A 19,645-nucleotide genomic window follows, 5' to 3' on the forward strand; every position below is an offset into this window, starting at 1 on the left:
AACGATTTTCATGCTCTATTTCAAGAAATAATTCTCATCTTTTAATTATAAAAAAAGCTATGAAATAATGGTATTGTGTCTTTCCTTTGATTTATACTCTGTTAAAAAAATAATAGCTCTGGAGTAAAAATGATATCAAATGAAAAGAGAATTATAAGTTTATAATGAAAAATTAATTATAAGTTTTGGATCATTTAAAAAAAATGATTCAAGATCAGAGATCCACGTGAATATACCAATCACTTTCTTAAAAAAAATTTGTGATAAAATAGAAACCACCAAAATAGTTACAGACATCAGATTAGCTATAAAGTATGCTTTGTGAACTGCAAATTTTGTACATTAAAAAATACTCATAAAAACAATTTTCATCTGGAAACGTTCTTCTTTTTATATTCTTAGGTCAGCTTATTAATACGACCATTTAAGCCAAGTATTATAAATCAATCTGAGATAAAAAGTGGACGCAAATCTGAGATAAACTGTTTTACAGATGATATGCTGGTAGAGACTGAGGAAGATGAAGATGTTAAACTTTCGCTGTACTAAGGAATAATGAAGACACATGAACTTAAACCAAACAAAGATAGTTGTGAAGTAAGAAAATGGAATTTAAATAAAGATAAAATTCTCAGATTTGAGGAGTTCAAATGTAATTTAGTGTTTACTCTAAGTACAAGGGTGTACGGTAAGTAAGGTAAATGACAGCATTATTAACAACATTCTTTGCTAGCTGTTTTCTTCCATTGTTGAAATGATCAAATACTAAATATCACTTCAGTTTGTTATTTATTTTATATTTAACAGTTTCTTAAAGAAGATGCCTTCAGACATTTTGGTCAGATGAAGAAAAAAATATCCATGCAGTTATAAAATTCTATTTTTTGAAACTGCAAATAGCTAACTAAATAAAAAGTAATCTATGCAGAGTTTTTGGCAAGTACACCATAATCTAAAATTATTCACATTTGGGTTGCCAATGACATTTTATGTCATTCATAACCATTGATGAAACTTGGGTTCATCATTATATATTTGAGACAAAGGGACTTCTGAAAAATGTCTAACACTAACAAATCTTGAAACTAAAGTATATGATAAAGGAACAAATATGGTGAATGTTATTTCACAGCAATGGCTGGATGAAGGGAACATTTACAAGATAGTTTGTTGCTGTGGAACAGTAAGGTACTAGATAATATAAAAATATTATTGAATAGGTTACGTTATTCTTAGTGGCATATGAACTGCAAACTGGAACATTAAGAGATTGTCTGAAGCATATTTCAGTATGAAAAATTAAGTTTTTTAGAATAGTAAAGAAGAAAACAAGAAGTGACAGTATGAAAAATAATACTGTTATGAGAAGTAAGAAAGTGTGAAGGAAGTATTAAGGAAATGTGAATTTGGTGGATCAAGCTACCAGTGCTAAGCGAGCTGAAATGGATGGAAAAATACCTAAGGGATGAAAGCGCAAATGAAATGTCGAAGTACAAGTTCAATATTAAAAGAAGAGGATATAATTAGCAGATGGTTTTGATATTTCTCTTCTTAAAAAATGTTTGAGAATTCTGTTTGTAGAACATTCAGTCCAGATATTTATTATAAAATATTTATAATATTTTAAGCCAGATAGAATATGAGAATTCATGTTATGTATGTCGTTTCAACTTTCTAGCACATCACTAAATACTACTATAAGGAAAATTGTTTTGATTTTAAGGATTCATAACATAATTGAATCATTCAACTTTTTTAAAAGTTGAGTTTAAAAATATCCTTACCTTTCTAATGTATTTGTTTGTAATGAAGGCCAAAATTAAGTAATATAGAGCATAAATAACAGATGGGTGGTAGCCTATTTAAATTATCTGGCATTTAGTAAGCTGGTGTCAGTAAGGTAATCTGACCAAACAGTAAAAAGGGTATCTGGCAAAAATAAAAACTAGTGTACATAAATACACAATACCATTATTCTATTGAAAACACAACGTTTTAAATTATTTTATTAAGAAAATATATATAAAATAAATATACTGTGTTAATGTAAGATGTATAGATATGAAAAATATAAATTAAAAAAAGATTATGTTAATTTACAAATATAACTTAATAGGCATATATAGCGTTATATAAACCAACAATACATCAAATAATAATAACAATACTAATAAAGTATATACGCTCACAGATAGGCTATTTACTTATGATACAAAAGAATATAAATAATACATAAATATACTCCTTTGTTTTCTATGAAGCTGAATATATGAGAAAAAGATTTATCTTCGTTCTAATAATAATGATTAACAGACATACATCTATACAAAACGGTAACACTAAATTAAAAAAAAAGCATTTTTATATAATAAAGAGCAACTAATATTGGTTTTTAGGAAGAGTTTTGTTAGTACTTATTTCTTTTGCTAAACATAAAAACGGAATATCATTTATTTACTTTTAGATGTCATTTTTTTGCTTTATTTATTTTGAACAATAATTTTAAGCAGAAAAATTAATTTGTTAATTGAGTAATACACACTCTTTTTAATTATTAAAAACCTATATTTTATATATCTTAATGCATTATCTGTAAATGGATAATGGGTTATTAAATGTATCATCTGGAAGGTTCTGGGTTTGAATCCCAATCATAATTAGCATTTTTACAGACTACAGAATTCATCTTATTCATTACAAAGTATTAAGTGATTGTATGTTCGTTATCACTAAAATAATAAATATATAATCAAGTGTCTAACAACAACATGTTTTTAGCTATATTTGTGACCATCCTGTCAGACACTGGAGCTGCTATCAGTGGAAATGCTGTCAGCTAATGTTTCTGTTGGTGGTTTTTTTTTTAGGTAGACAAACATTTAAAATGTGGCTAAATGTGTGTGGGATTTGAACTAAATTTATTCATATAGTATGTGAAGTGTTCTTGTATATACAAATAAACATTCTCTTGTATAAACATTTTGAAATATTTATTTCATAATTTTCAATTGTTACAGTATTAAAGTGTCTATTTGTCAAAGACCTTATGCATATTAATAAAAATCCACATAATGGTAGATTTTTTTATTGGTACACCTATTCATACATAAAGAAGGAACACAACTTAATGTTTTTGAACATTATGAAATAAATAAACAACAGAAAAACCTACTAAATGAAGAGACAAATTCAAATCTCATACACTTTTGGTCACATTCTAAGTATGTTTTGGATAATTAAAAAAAAACTACCAGCAGGAATATCAACTGATAACAGTAACACTAGTCACTGAAGATGTTTGTAAAGATATCTGAATTTATTTTTTAGACAGTTTATTATACAATATGGTTTAGTTTATCATTTGCAAAAGTTTATACTTTTAAATTAATGCTAATTCTGGTAGAATTAAAGTTCAGATTATAGGTTATCTAATGTATGGATAAATGGGAGTGTAATAATAAATAACAATAAAGTTAAAAAAAAAAGAAATAAAATTTGATTATATTTGTTTTCATAATGCAGCGATTGTAATAATATATTTTAACAGAAACCTAAAATAGTAAAATCAACAAAATAAAATAAATAGTACTTTAATTCAAAATATGTAATTAAAAATTTTAAAACATTATAAAAAAACTAATTTTGATATTTATTTTTAAGTATAATCTTATAAAATAAAGATTAAATAAAATTCAGGGTGTCTACAAATAATACAAGTTTTTCCTGGCTTTCGGGGTTGTGTATTTGACAGCAAAGAATAGATATTATTCTAAAAAAATATTTATTTTTATTTATTTATTTACTGTTTTCATAATTTATTTTCTATATTTTATCTGTTTTTGACAATTATTACAATTTAATTAAAATCTTTATAATCCTTTTACTTCCTTGTACGAAGTAAAGGAAGTATTGTAACTGCAAAAAATTTCAGTTTTCAGATTTCAGTGGAAATATCCATTTTGACCATCCCTGAATCCATTTTGACTAGTTTCGGCATGATGTCTGTATGTATGTATCTTGCATAACTCAAAAACGATTAGCTGTAGAATGTTGAAATTTTGTATTTAGGACTGTTGTAACATCTAGTTGTGCATCTCCCCTTTTGATTGAAATTGACCAAAAATTTGCATAGAGTCAGACCTTTAAATAAAGCAGGGTAATTTTTGAAACATTTGGATTTTGAACTTTTTATTAACAGCAGTAATAAGCCCTCATTGAGAGCTTTTCAATGGTATACATAAGTGGTACTTATTTTTGTTGGTTCCAGAGTTATAGCCAAATGAAATTTTAATTAGTGAAATATTTGGATCTTATAAAGGAAGGCATATTGGTTCAAATCCTACTTCATACAGAAATATTTTTTTAAACTTTTTTTCTAATTTAAAGATATTGATTTATTAATAATTATTAACCTCTGATTGTAAAAAAAAATTAACAATAAATATAATTCAATAATAACAATACAAAAAAAAAATATATATATGAAAAAAAAATCAGAAGTTATTAGTAAAATAAAATTTTATGTACTTTTCATTTTAATTCAAAAATTTTACAATCAGAGATTAATAGTTATTAATAAATCAATATATTTAAATAAAAAAAAGTACAAAAAAATATTTGTACATATATGAAGTTACGATGTGTGCATGTATGCGTATTTGACACGTTCTCACTTACACCACATATCTACTTGAGTGACGTGAAACAAAATTAATATATAAACTAATATAAAACGCTAAGGAAATTTTTAGGGTCATTTTTCTTGAGTATAATTGAATATTGCATGTTAGTACTTTGTGATGAAGACATGTAAACAGTGTACTATTCACACATGCAGTATGGTTCAAATTGGTGTCATGAAGCTCATGCCTTCCCCTTGTTAAGTACATTAAGTATATGGATCTTATGTGCCTAATACTGATTGAACTTTTTAGAGAAAAAGGTGACTATAGTTATTTTCTTTTAGAATTATAAATAATGTTCTTAGGAAAAACAATTTTTTTTTAAACATAAGCACATTCTTAGTATGCTAGGATAATTTTATTTCAGATAAGATTGTTGAATTAATAATTGTACAAATAATTGATGTTAATAAAAACTGATATTTTAGCAGTTGTGTAAATGTCCACTTTATTAAACAATTGGAGGATTGTCTCAATTTCAAATGATATAATTTTAATTGAAGTGCAGCTTTCTGCATAATTTTAATTGAAGTGCAGCAAAAATTGTGTATATGTAATTTAATAGGTGTACAAGGAAGTATGGTGTCCACATCAGTTTCTTTTAGTTACTGATATTAGTAAAAATTTTAATTTGTCTCGAAAACCTTTAACAAAAATTGGACATTAAAGATATATCAGGTATAGTTTATAATTAGTTTAGGCCATATCTTATAGGCAGGAGACAGTATGTAAAGATAACCTGCAGAAGGATAAAGTCTAAAAAACCTATAGAAGGAGCAGTAAGAAATTATTAATACTCATTTTTTTTTTTGCTAAATATTAGCTGGCGTTCCGTAAGTACAATTCTAGGTGCAGTATTATTTCAAATATGTATAAATGTGCTAACACCAGCGATAAAAAGAGTAAAATCCCTATTGTCTGGTATTCATGTTTCCATTGCAAACTTATATCTTTTAGGCTTTTGTTTCTTCTAAAGCTATCTGTCAGTCATTGATAGAACTATTTGTGAATTTTATATAAAAATGGTGTGGTACTGGTCATCCAGGTCTGGAACAAATGAAATCCTTCCAACAAGAGAATCTAAACTGTACAATTATTTAGTGTGACATAAAAAAATATATGAGAAGCTAGATAAAAAATACAGGTACTACAGAATAGGATGATAATCGTAAATGGTAATACAGAACATATGTAATGAGTACCACAGCAAAAGCGATAATGCGTATTTAATTAAAGTAAATATGTATGTAAGCTTTAAATGAAAATTTAGGAGATAAGAAAATAATGATGATAACCATAGAGCAATCATCACTGGTGATGACAGGTGTAATGGTTGTTCATAACCTCTCTTGAAATTACCATTTAGATTTTGTTTGCAAAAGAAAAAAACTCAAATATTTTTGTTATAAGATTAATATACCAACTTGATAATGATAAACTGTTAACAGTATATATGATGGATTGGTAACCTCTCATGTTCATTAATTAATACTGTTTCAGGGTCAGCATTTATACAAAATATGGAGTTTTTAGAATATAAAAGAAAGCTACTAAATATATGATGGAGTAATAAATCATGAAACTTGTAAATAGTATTTAAAAGACCATGATTTATCCATCAATAATCAGTTCTCAGCTGACAGATTTTAAAAGAAATTAAATACTAATAAAATTGATAGAAAAAAAAAATTTTTAATGTTCCTCTAAGTGTGATACCATTTCTTGAATTGCTTTTTTGCGTATATTACAAATCTATAAATACAATTTTTCTATCACCCTTAGTTTTAAATAAATTATGCTTGAAAAAAATTAAGGGAAAATATAATTAAAATCTGTAAAATTTATAATTTTGCATGGTTATAGCTGTGTTAGAATGATTTCGCTGATGCTTTTGTTTTATAAATAGCCTCAGGCAAATCCCAAATTAATGGCCAATTGGCTAGCATGTTAGTATTCCATTTTTCTTTATAGCGGCTTTCCATCACTTAAATATCTTGGTGGAAATATTCACTGTGTTCGTCACTTACATCTCTGAGGTTGTCTGGAAAAAGCTTCAGATGTGAGTGGAGGAAATGTATTTTCAAAGATACATTACATCCCATAGCTCTATATGAAGTAAGAAGTTGATTAACAATATTGTGGTAATTGTTGAATTTTTGTTTGCCAAAAAAATTTTTGCAAATGTCTTTAAATGAAGCCTAAGCTACACTTTCTACATTATTTAACAGTGAGTTAAATACATCATCTTTGACCAACTCTTTTATTTGAGGATCAACAAATATTCCTTCTTTACTTTTTCCTTAATTTACATTCGGAAATTTCTGCCTGATGTTCAAAAATCTGAGACTATCCTTCTTCATCCCTTTTACAAAATTTTTCATTAGTCCTAGCTTGATATGGTGAGGGCGTAAAAATATTTTTTTGGGTTCAACTAAGGGTTCATGAATAATATTTTTCCCATTTGGAGTTAATTTGTCTGGTTTCTTCCTCTCTTTGGTAACATAATCTCTCTCTTTGGAAATATATTGTTTATCCCTAGCTCGGCTGTCCTATTCGCAAAGAAAAAACATTACTTTGTATAGCCTAACTGCATGCCTAACAAAATAGCTATAACTTTCAAAACGCCACATATTTCCAGATATGTTTTTTATAATTTGTTTTTCAAGTACATCTTTTATCACATTGTATGTCTCGTTCAAATTAATAGCATAAGGGATTGGTATCAAAGAACATTTGTTAACGTTGTGCAGTAGAACCACTTTTAAACTATACTTGAATGAATCTATGAAAAGGCACCAGTCTTCAGGTTTATGAACTTGTCCTAAGTATAACATAAGCTCATCAATATTTGTGCAATAAACCAAATTATTTTCATCAATAAAGTACTGAGAAGGTTTTTTGTCGGCTTTGAAAGCCTGGAATTTTTGTATTTTTTAAAAATAAATTCCAACCTTGCAGTTTTGATCCTAACAGTTCAGCTTGATTTTTTGATAAATTTAAATCCCTAACCACGTCATTTAATTCACCTTGTGATGTAAGGTAATTCAAAATCAAAATCATTGTTGTCTACTTCAGTACTGCCTGATTCTTCATTGCTGCTTTCGAAACATACATTCACAAGTGACTCAGGAACTGGAATAATTTTACTGCGAAGTACAGGCCTGATTGCAGATTGCAATGAAGAATATTTTACAGTATGTTTAGATTTTTTAGAAATTCCAGACACACTTGTTAAACAAAAGTAACAATCGGTTACATTATCCTTTGGTTCACATCAAACCATAACCATAGGTACACCAAATGGCAAAGCCTTCCGTGTACCTTTCAGCTATCCTATACAGAACAATTAGTGCATACTATATGAGAAGCCCATATCTTATCCTGATCACCAATTTATCACTGAAAGTGTAAATGATATGCTTTTTTAAATAAAGGTGTAATGTTTTTTCTATTTGATTTTATGGTAAACTCACCACATACATAAAAAAGGCATCCACATCATTTATACAATTTCAAGACATGACACTGCACTTTTAACAAACTTAAGACAGCAATAACACTGAACAAAATTAATTCATTTCTAAATCCAGTGCTTAATATAAACAACACAGCTGTGTTTTCAGCTACATGTTTTGACCTGCACAGACGTCATTAATCTTGTCCATGAAGGCTCACTCTTTAGTATCAGATATGATGTCATAATATTTGACTCTGATATGACTTAATTCTTTGTCTAGTATTGTTTATTTATAGTTTACAAATTATGTTAACAAAGTTAAACAATAAAAAATGAGCTAACAAAATACATATAGGAGCTTAAAATGCTAACTATACATTGAAAAATGAAAAAAACCCTTTAATTAAAATTAAAAATTTTTTCAAAACTGGTGGGTGATATAAAGATTCTGAGTTTGTATTTGTTTTCAGTATCAAAAACAGATTAAAATCATGTATTGCATGTTAGGAAACAAAAATAATTTTTATCAGTGTAATTATGTCACAAGAAACATATCAAATAGGTTTTTGGAACCTCATATGATTAGTTTTTTGTAAACCTAAAAGATCAATTATGTTATTTGAATGTAAACCATTTTATACAGGACTAAGGCTTATGTAGAAATTACACTGGAAGATTTCAATACAGATGATAGAAACATATTTATTAAACAACTAATGCAAAATTTAATTAAAAAGTAGTGTTACTACCTTGAAGAACTTCCTTTTACCGTAATGTTAAATTTTTAGATATGTATCATTTTTAGGATTAATATTAAACATTTTATTCACTGTGTAAGTTCTACTTCACCTGTTTATTTAAAAAAAATAAAAATAATGGGTATAAATTTGGAATGTGGCTTATACAAAAATAACAATTGCTCTATGTTAGAAATATGACAGTGTGTGAAGAGACAAGGTTTCATGATGCTAAATTAATATATTCATATCAGTGTAACATATCAATTATAAATAATAAAATGGAATTATTAATAGCAAAAATGGTAAAAATAATTAAAAAAGTCTAAATCCTCAAACAAATCTTACAGAAAAGTTAAAAAAAATTCTGATGGATGAAGAGATTGGAAAAAAATACTCCATTCTGACTAACATTTAAGATATAAATCCTTCTTGATTAACAAAGACTTTTATAATTCTCATAATTTCTACAATTTTTATTATTTGTGAACACCCTGAAAATTCCTATAAAAAAAAATAAATTCTTATAAATGACTGCTGTCTCTTTTAAAAATATATGAAATTAAATAAAAAATAAAAAAACAATTCTTAGGAAAAAAGAAAAGAGGTTAATTCCTATTTGTTTTTAAACAACTTCTTTTAACTAATGAATAGATAGTAAAAATTATTATTTTAAAATAAGTTATCAAATTATGACAGTTTTCACTATCTGTTATTTAAATATATGACCATTTTATGAATCTAATATCCAGTCTGCCTTTAAAACAAATTCATTTCTTTTTATTTTAATCTATAAATTCATTCTTTAGGGTCTTAAGTGATTGAAGTACGAACTCATGTATTTTACATATGTATGCGTACACATACACTGAATAATGCAAATATACATGGATTAAATTTGTTTAGAACCTTCCTGCAGCTGTTTAAATATATATATATATTTGTGTCTTATATACAACAGCGTAATGAATTCTTTAAAAAAAGGTGAAATATGATTATATGAATTATATTTATTGAAATATTTTAATTCAGAAGAACTGAAGACTAAATTCAAAATTTATGGAATAATGCTCCATGCAAAAGCAGTGTGGTAATAATAATTATAATAACAGTAATAGTAATAATAATAATAACAAGAATCGTTACTTTTTATAGTAATAATAATAATAATAATAATAATATTAGTAGTAATACTATAATATATTACTGGTAATAAAGATTGAATCACTTACCAACACCAGGATATGGTTGCATGCCAGGATAGGCTGCTGCATGCTGCAGTGCTGCTTCACCATTGGCCAAACCCGGGGCTGGAATCGACAAGTGGAGGGCATCTACAAAACATTTAACTCAGTTTCTGAATAGTCCAGTACAATTTTATACAATTACATCTAAAACTTTTAAATGTTTATATTTGATGAGTTATTACAGTTCTATTTTCATTTTACATTTCCAAGTTTAAAAAAAAAATTAATTGTATAAATGTAAAAAAATAATCAAAACAATCTTTATAAAATTAATTAAAAGTGTCTAATAAATATCATAATCCTTTAGGTGATAGACATCTTTATACAAATTGGTTTTAGGTTGTGAAATGTTTCTTAAGGGTGGAATTATTGTACCTGAAATATCCACAGATATAAATATATTATTTTATGATTTTAATTTTAGTATTTTTGAAAAGAAAATTATAATGAAAGATTTAGATAAAGAGGATAAAATACATATTTATATTAAATATAGTTCTTATTTCCTATACATCTTCTTATTCTTTTATAGATTGTATTGTCATTCTAATCATGTTTCTGCAGAACATTTTTAATTTTGATGCTGTCGGCAACTGAAAAGAATTTTAAATAAGTAAAAAAAATTATTGTTTTAAATTTGGTCCAGTTTGAAATAATAAAAAAATACTTAGTGTAATTTAACTGCCAACCACCACAGGATAACAGAACTGTTTTATTATTTTTACCTGGATAATTCTTGGTTGTTGCTAACCTATTATTTAAAAAGATAAAATAAAAACAAGATAGTTTTTTAAAACACATAATGATTATTACATTGTTATCTACCATATGTCCCTTGCACTATATTTGTCTCTGTTCTTTTCTATTGTCAGAAAGATGAAATATATACATTTAACATTTATTTTGAATTTATCAATTCAAGAACTGCGGCTTTCATCATGTTCATACTTGTTTAAATTTATAAAACACTACTTCAACTGTAATTAAGATTTTTACCTACAAAATGATAAATCAACTGAAAGTATGCATATTGAATATAGTATTATAATTTTTTTGTTTTTATCTATTTCCCATTACTTATTATGGATGAACTGATTTTCAAAAAACTATTTGGAAATGACTGGTTACTTCAAGGTGGACATATTTAAATTTCTTTATTTTACCTGCTATGTCAAATCTTTTGTATTGAATTGGTTTTGTTGAAAATCATGACAAAAAATCTATAAATGTATCACCATTTATGTGATTTAATTTAACTTACAATGATGATAATGTAAAAAATTAAAATGTCACTGACAACTTTTATATGTAAAATAATTATTTTAAATTTAGTTCCTAATCTGACTGCCAATTTAATACTGATGAATTAGCTAATGGCATAGCTAAATTATTGTACCCAAAAAACATCTTGAAAAAGATCCAAAAGAAAAAAAAATGTTTAAAATTACTGCTTAAAAATTAACTTTTCATGGTGTTGTTAATATTTCCTACTGTCCATTCTATCTTTTTTGGGTTAAAATCTTTGATGTGAATAATCTGAAGCTGCTGAATCAAATATCATCTATTCCAGTTGAAGAATGCTGAATCAGCAGATTATATGTGATGGCAGAAATAATATTGTGAAGTAAATGTATTTTGCATATTACTGTGGGTAGCTTGTGAAGAATGGTAAAGAAATAAATTTAATAATTGTGCGATGTTGAAGTTAAATTGAAGATATTTCATAATTGGTACAAAATTGATATGAAAAGTAAACATTTTAAGCCTCTAATTTTGTTCTTGGTAAAAGAACTACATCATTTCAATTGTTAAGAGTTACAATCCCTTGCTCATTGCTCCTTGATCCTGGTATCTTTTATATAAGGATCATAATACTTACGTAAGTTGAAAAACATTTAATAAAAACCTTATTATTACCTTATTTAAACCTTATTTATAGCAAAATAATTTAAATATATGAGAAATGATTCATGGAAATACAGTTGTTGGTGTTACAGCATCAGGCTTCATTTAAAAAAATTCATCTGGTTAGCCACATAATGTGGACATTATCTATATTCAAATTATTGAGTAATATAGTAAAGTTTTTAGTTCTACAGAATGTATCACTTCTTCCAGTAAAACAGAATTTTAATTATTAATAATAAAATATAAATTCTAATCTCTATGTAATTGTTACTAACACTAGCTAAGCCGAAGATATCCAATTGAGAGTCTCTTTATGAGTGATGGAGAGCACGACATCATACTGCTAAAGCTCAACAAGAGAGAATGAGAATTGGATTGTACGATATGTCATTAATTATACTGTAATTAATGTGGTTCTTTGACATGTTTAGTGTGTTGTGAATATTGTATCATAATCATTTATTTAGGGATTTCTATTTATGTACTACTAACAATCATTAAAAAAATATCTAAACTAAATTAATTATTCATTTTCCTCACCCTCACAGTTTTCTAGGAGTAGATTATTGTTATATTGTTGTACTTTTATTGAGGAAATCTTTAGTGGTTTTTGCATAGATGTACAATTGCGATTTTTGTAGTCACGTTAGTACTCGAGCCTTAAAATTAAATGAATGATTAAATTGGATGTACAAACTATTTTGCAATAATACTGGTATGCAATGTAGTGACAACATCCATCAATTATTTAAATTTTCAATTAGATAAATTAATTTGAAACTATTTTGATATAATGTATAATTAAGTTCAAATTTTATTTTTAAAATAAAACATTTAATTGAATGTAAGAAGTGGCAGGAGGTATAGCAAACCTTAACATTAAATTTTTTTTAAATGTTGCAAAAAAATAAAAATTTGAGTCTCTTTGAAAAAACTTTAAGACAGGATTATATCATTGCAATATATTCATATATAATAAAGGAATATTTTGACATTATATAATTAAGAATATTTTAATTCTTGATTGATGTACAGAATATAACTGAGTGATTCAACATCCATAGGACAACAGGTGATTCATCAATTTCAAATAAAAGACTAAAGTTGGCTAATTTTATTAAGAAGGGAGAAAAAAGGTCACAATATTCTTTAAGAGCATTTTAAAATACTTACGTGCAGGGTAGGTTTGTGGGATGCCATTGGTATAAACCGTTGGATCAGAACCGGCTGGTTGTCCATTAGGTGTCTGAGCTGCCATACTAAAGTTTGGCATTGTTGGCGACGGTAGACTTGGAATGGCACCATTTACCGGTTGCCCTGATCCAGAGCCTAAACCCACATCTACAAAAGATACATTTTTAATTAAATTAACATTATTGGTAACTAATCCTATAACTAGTATTACATTAACAGGAACTATCCAAATATATAAGGGATATTTTTATCACTATTAATAGTAGCTGCTTTGATAATTTAGTTCTAACAGCAAGCTCAATATGTAAACTTATCATACTGGAGACATTGGTAATAAAATTAATATAGTCTTCCATCATAACAGATTTATTTTCAATAAAGTTTTTGAGATAAAGCAGATACCATTTTGTGATTGTAATCTAATGTTAACAAAATTTAGTTTACTCTAGATTTCAGCAGCACAAATCATAATGAAAAATAAATATAATATTTTTTACGTACATTATAATAATACTATAATAAGAACAACAAAAAACTACTGCACAATAATTACAGCTTAAAATATGCTAGCTGTAGCATGCTGGGATGGGAATTCTATCCCATGCCATAGCATACATGCCTGACACTGAAAATTTTTGTTAGGTGACATAATTGTAATGGTTGTGTGCAACCTACATTTGTCATAAGCCCTTTCTGAAAACACTCATTCTTAAGAATAATCAGCATCCTCAGTTAGCTCACTAGGAAAAATGAGTGAAATAATTTTCTGTTTTCTTCACTGAGCCAAATATGCTATTGCACATCAGCAGGTAAAACCTATAGAAATGCAGATGTTATTCAAATATGCAAGAGATTTTTTCCATCCATTCACCTCAGTGATAGCTTAACAAACATGATTTCTTTTTAGAAAGTAACTTTGGTTGATGCCATTTTACCTATGGTGGTTTGCATTATTCCTGCCTTATAACTGGGACAGGTAATGTAAAGCACATATTAATGTTTATACTTTCTAATATTATAGAATAAAATGTATTATGCATGCTACTTAAACATAGTAGGGGGAAGGTTATGCTAATAGAGGTACTTTCATATATCTGCACAAAAAAATGTTTGTAACTGAATAAAATAAAATTGAGCTTCACAGCAAAAATTTATTTAATACAATATGACAATCAATTTTTAAGTAAATATTTAATAAAATTTCCATTCAAAGGATATACATCAGTTAAAAATTTGATGGCTTGTCAAATAATTCTGGATATTTAAAAAAATACCTGCATGCAAACTGTACCCGAAAATGAAATCACAACTTGTTAATCTTGTACAGAAATTGTGTTATTAAATTTCAGTAAGTAAAAAGGTTTCATTGTTTAAAAAGATAAAGTATAGTAGTATATTTTGGTTTCTCAACCTTTATTTAATAAACTTGGGTTAACATTTATGTTTGGAAAATATCAATATTTAACAAAGAAAAGAATTTAGCAGCAATTATAAATCATACTTTGAGACTGCAATTGTCATATCTGAAACTGGATTTCAATTCCAAAATATTTTTTAGTTGGAAAAAATACAGAAAGTTAATTCCAGAAATTTTTACTTATTTTAAAATTTGCAACAGCAAGTTCCTGTTTTTCCCATGGGTAACATAGAATAATAAACATTACTGATTCATGACGTTGACAAATTATTAGGTCAATTTTTAATATAGATTTTCTTTGAAAGGTTACATTTCACAAGAATTATAATAGAAGTATGACTTAAATATTATAATAATAATAATGAGGTTTTATAAATTTGATATATGAATATTATATATTGTTATAATTGAAATCTAAATTAAATTGTGTAGATTTGAAGTAAATTGTATTCCTAATTTTTCCCAAAATTATTGCTACTATGAATGTTAATGTTTGTGGAATAATAAAAGGAAATATTGTTATATATTTCACTGAATATTATAATGTATCCTACATTTCAATTGTTATATTCTATCAAAGTATTTGAATTAGAAATGTGGTACCAAGTTACTTATGAACTGTTATTCTGTTGTTTCATTCTCAAATGTTAGGTTAGGTAATTTTAGTCGGTGAGTATGCGGTACAATAGATAATGAGGGTTTTCCATTTGAACTGAGAGAGAATTTCTCTTGTTTATAACTAGTTTGTCATATATTATTTGGAGTCCTTCATCCAAGAGCAAGTAAGGAACATTATAGGCTCACAAACTTTACTAAACTTACGTTAAACTGTCGTTATTCAGATTGGGTTACAAGTTAATAATAAGCTATTTCCTTGTGATCTCAATCCTTTACTCATTTCTCTCTTTCCTCTAAAAGATATTTTCCATTATTTCTTCTAATGAATAAACAATTGTTTTGAAACAAAACTATTAAACTTATTATAGCAAACATTGAGATTGTAATGAACAAACTGGTTACCTTTTCTTCACTAACAATAAAAAAAATGAATCAAAGAAACTTACAGCTGCTAAAAATTGTATTTAGATAATTTTTAAAGCATAAGTTTTTAACTACTATATTTTAAAAAAAAACTTTTAATTATAAATATTTTTTATATTTTAGTTAGTGCAGTGTCACAGATTCATTAAAAATACTTCATATTTTGAATGTTATAAAAACTAGTGAATAAGAGAGTTTAAAATTAAAAATTAACAGCGTAATGGTATATAAGAAAATTACAACCAGCATCTACTAACCTGATGTGGGTGGTACAACGGAGTTTGCCATGCCATTAAGAGTAGCATGTGTTGCCAATGCAGCCATTGGGTTAATATATGCTGTACCTTGCGCTGCAGCCATTAACGCTGCTTGCTGCTGAAAAATTTGCATTGAAAAATGAAAAAATAAATAAGTAAAAATGTAATTAAATTTGATATTGATATTGTTAATATTCTAGTTTGAAATTTAGAGTAGTAACAAAATAATCACTATAGTTATATGTTAGTAGTATGACTATGATAAAATTACTTTATACCAATGCAGTAATGCTACAATTAATTATTATTAATTCCTGAAAATGATAAAATTAAATTATACAAAATTGGAATTATAAATAATAATAATAATAATAATAATACACAACTAAACAATTTTTTCAAGTGCTCTGAGTAAATTAGAAACAATTACATAACCATATTGTATGATAAAATTAAATGTTCATGTAAATTAGTTCTAAAACTTGGTTTAGCAAAATAGATCTTAATCAAATGAATATTATTTGGGGATCAGATATAAATAATTTGAAATTTTAAACTGGGATATTTCTTTCTTATGTTTTGATGAGTTAAACATAATAGTATAAAATATGTTATTCAATCTTCTCTAGAGACTAATTAATATTTTTAAATTTTACAGTTAAATGTTACATTAGAATGTTACAGTATGTGTTTAATCTGTTTAATCAAAAATTTTGAATCGGTAATATATCCAGTGTTAAGATACACTGACCTCATGAGTAATTATGGGAAATATTTCCTCTTTCTATCCTTGCCTAAATAAGTAATGAATTAATGATTGGCTACCATACCAATTTTGCTACAGTTTTCCATAAAATGTTTAAATATGAATATGTAAATGTAAAACATGAATAAATTAGGATATTATTAATTTAAGAAAGGCAACTGTAATTCAAGAAATTTTTTCTCTTTAGATCAAGGCAATGTGAATAGAAATTTAGAATCTAAAATAAATCATTAGATTTCTCCAACATGGAACAAAAAATATTATAAATTTTGAAATTAATATTTCTTGAATGGTACACATGTATAAGTGAAAGAGTTATATGTCTAGAATTGGCACCAATAGTTCCTGATATGCCTTTTTCTAAGCAGTATTCTCTCATTTAGTTTAGCGGAGAACAGTCTAAATTCACCTTATTAATAAAATATTTTAAAACTAAACTATACACATAGCATTTATATCTCATTTTGAAAGTAACATTATGGTTTTATTTTTCATTTTATGTGACAAAATATACATTGCCTAGTGAAACTGTTTTTGAACATATCAAGAAAATAGAATTATCAATGGAAACTAAATAACTACTGGGAAGATATGTATGCTGTAGCTGAAGTAAATATAACCACCTATTGAAAATTAAAATAAAAAAGAAAGAAAAATTTAGGGAAGTTAAATGTGTCAGACCAATTTTTAAAATTATCTAAAAAGTAAACTCAGTACTTAAACATATAAATATATTTGTAGACACTCTATATACCCCAAATATGCATAGTAGTTCCTTAAATGAAATTGCTAACAAATTAATAAGGAATGGAGAAATTGTAAAGGTAAATATAATCTTTCTTTTATAATTTTAAAAGCCATTCAAGGCAGTGGCTATTAGTTACTAAATAATAATAGATACAATTAATCATCCAGTTGACTTGAATTTGTTTAATATCTATTTAGTTGTTAATTATTAATTGAAACTAGTTTATGAAAATTCTACTTCAGTTATTAGTCTTTTTATTTTACATAAAATATTATTTGAAATATTCCTCCAAGTTTTGAAAGAAATCCACTTTAATGTATTACTAGGATGAAGAAAATTAATTAATTAAATATTTGCCCTTATTCCATATATTAAATATTAATTTATTTTTGCAAAAAAAAAACTGAGTTTTGTTGGTAGGTCTATTTTGTTTTGCATTTTTGAACGAAACTATGACAAAATATCTTTTAATAAATTTAAAAAATCTGTAATTTTAAAAAACGTTATAGGCTAGGTTTGGTTAGAAATTTATTTACTCACCTAATTTAACCTCACCTAGTTTATGTTTTAGTTTTAACTAAATAATGATAATACTTTGTTACCTACTGAACTAGTATATTATACTATAATATTAATATTGTAGCGTATTTATTATAATAAGCAGAATGTATTTGCTAATACGTAATATAGAAATAAGCCAACTTCATTAAATTATAATTCAATTAACTATCAAAATTTATAATTCGATTCATTACGGAATATATATGTTGGTGATCTTTTGGGTATACATATATATGATTGATGTTTGATTAATGGACATACTATACTAAATGGATTGACGTGGCAGTGGCGGCATGAATGAAGATAGATTGCCCAAACATTTGATATATTCATATGCTTTTCACTTTGAAATCATCCTTCCAATGTTGCCTATGTATATATACATGTTCTTTGTATAAGATAAATTAAAATTACTATTATATAATGTTATCAGTAAAATAGATTAGTTTAGAATGTAGTAGGTTAAATTGATCTTCAAAATTCATCATAATTAACATTATTATCATTTCATCATACCCATGATTTATATTTATAAAAATTAATTAATTGAATATATTCATTACGTGGTTATTTATATAAAAAAGTTATAGTGCATTCTAATGAACTGTAATTAAACTTAAAAAAGTACAATTGTGATGAATTAATTAATTTGAAATAGTGGTGAGTTCTGAACTGAAGTTTATTATGTTAATAAAAGAACATTTATTTTTGGTAGTTTATCTATTTTTCACTGCATATTAAAATTCTAAATTTTGTATTACAACTATAAACAATATTAATGACATGAAAAAAATATTCAAAATATTTGTTAGTGTTAATTTTTTAATATTTTATTCAAGGAAATACAGTCTTTCAGATGTTATATGTTCCTAATCCCTCTTAAATTTGTCTCTGAATTTAAAGATTCAAAATTGTTAAATTAGGATTTAGTAAATAACTAAAATTACATATTTAATAATTTTAAATAGATCTTACCCAGCATTAACATCCAATATTGGAGCAATACAATACAAATCTATGTCAGTGACCTCTATCAGTGTATATCCATCTAGTAGCCATAGTTACAAGATCACTTTCATTTTAACAATTTCAGATACACATTAATTGGACTTAATTTTTAAAAACAGAATTATCATGTTTTTGTTCTTCCAGAACTTTTACTATGAGGAACACTGTTCCTTATCTCTTTTAATTTGGCATCAATATAAAGTATTAATCTGAAGACATGTTACTAATTAAATTTTAGATGTTTCAGTTTTCTATTTGTCTAAAATGTGGAATAATTAAGAGAGATGCTAAACCCACCAGATTAGTGTAGTGGTTAAACTCATCATTGCAAAATCAGCTAATTTTTGAACTCAAGAGTTCTATGGTTCGAGTACCATATAAACGCAGTTGTTTTTATATGGATTTGAATGCTAGACCATGGATATTGGTGTTCATTAGAGATTGGGTTTCAATTAACCACATGCTTCAGGAGTAGTCAACCTGAGTCTATTCCAGACTACATATTTACTGGTACATTTACACTTAAATTGCATTACATCTGCAGCTATATCAGGCCTGACAAGCCAGCAGTGATATTTGCATTTGCCTATATACACATATCCAGACCTCAGCAGTAGCTGGA

General features: G+C 26.3%; 1 protein-coding gene across 1 annotated transcript in view; it reads right to left on the reverse strand.

The window, feature by feature from the left end:
* bru3 (CUGBP Elav-like family member bruno 3) overlaps positions 1-19,645 on the reverse strand; it is a 284,720-nt gene that overhangs the window by 19,133 nt on the left and 245,942 nt on the right. The window contains exons 4-7 of the mRNA XM_075374732.1: positions 15,941-16,058; positions 15,652-15,654; positions 13,205-13,360; positions 10,109-10,210 (exon numbers count right to left, since the gene is read on the reverse strand). Coding sequence (XP_075230847.1) covers positions 10,109-10,210; positions 13,205-13,360; positions 15,652-15,654; positions 15,941-16,058 — 379 coding nt within the window. The remainder of the gene's footprint in view (positions 1-10,108; positions 10,211-13,204; positions 13,361-15,651; positions 15,655-15,940; positions 16,059-19,645) is intronic.

The sequence above is a fragment of the Lycorma delicatula genome, chromosome 9 (assembly GCF_047948215.1).
Source record: "Lycorma delicatula isolate Av1 chromosome 9, ASM4794821v1, whole genome shotgun sequence".
Classification (NCBI taxonomy): domain Eukaryota; kingdom Metazoa; phylum Arthropoda; class Insecta; order Hemiptera; family Fulgoridae; genus Lycorma; species Lycorma delicatula.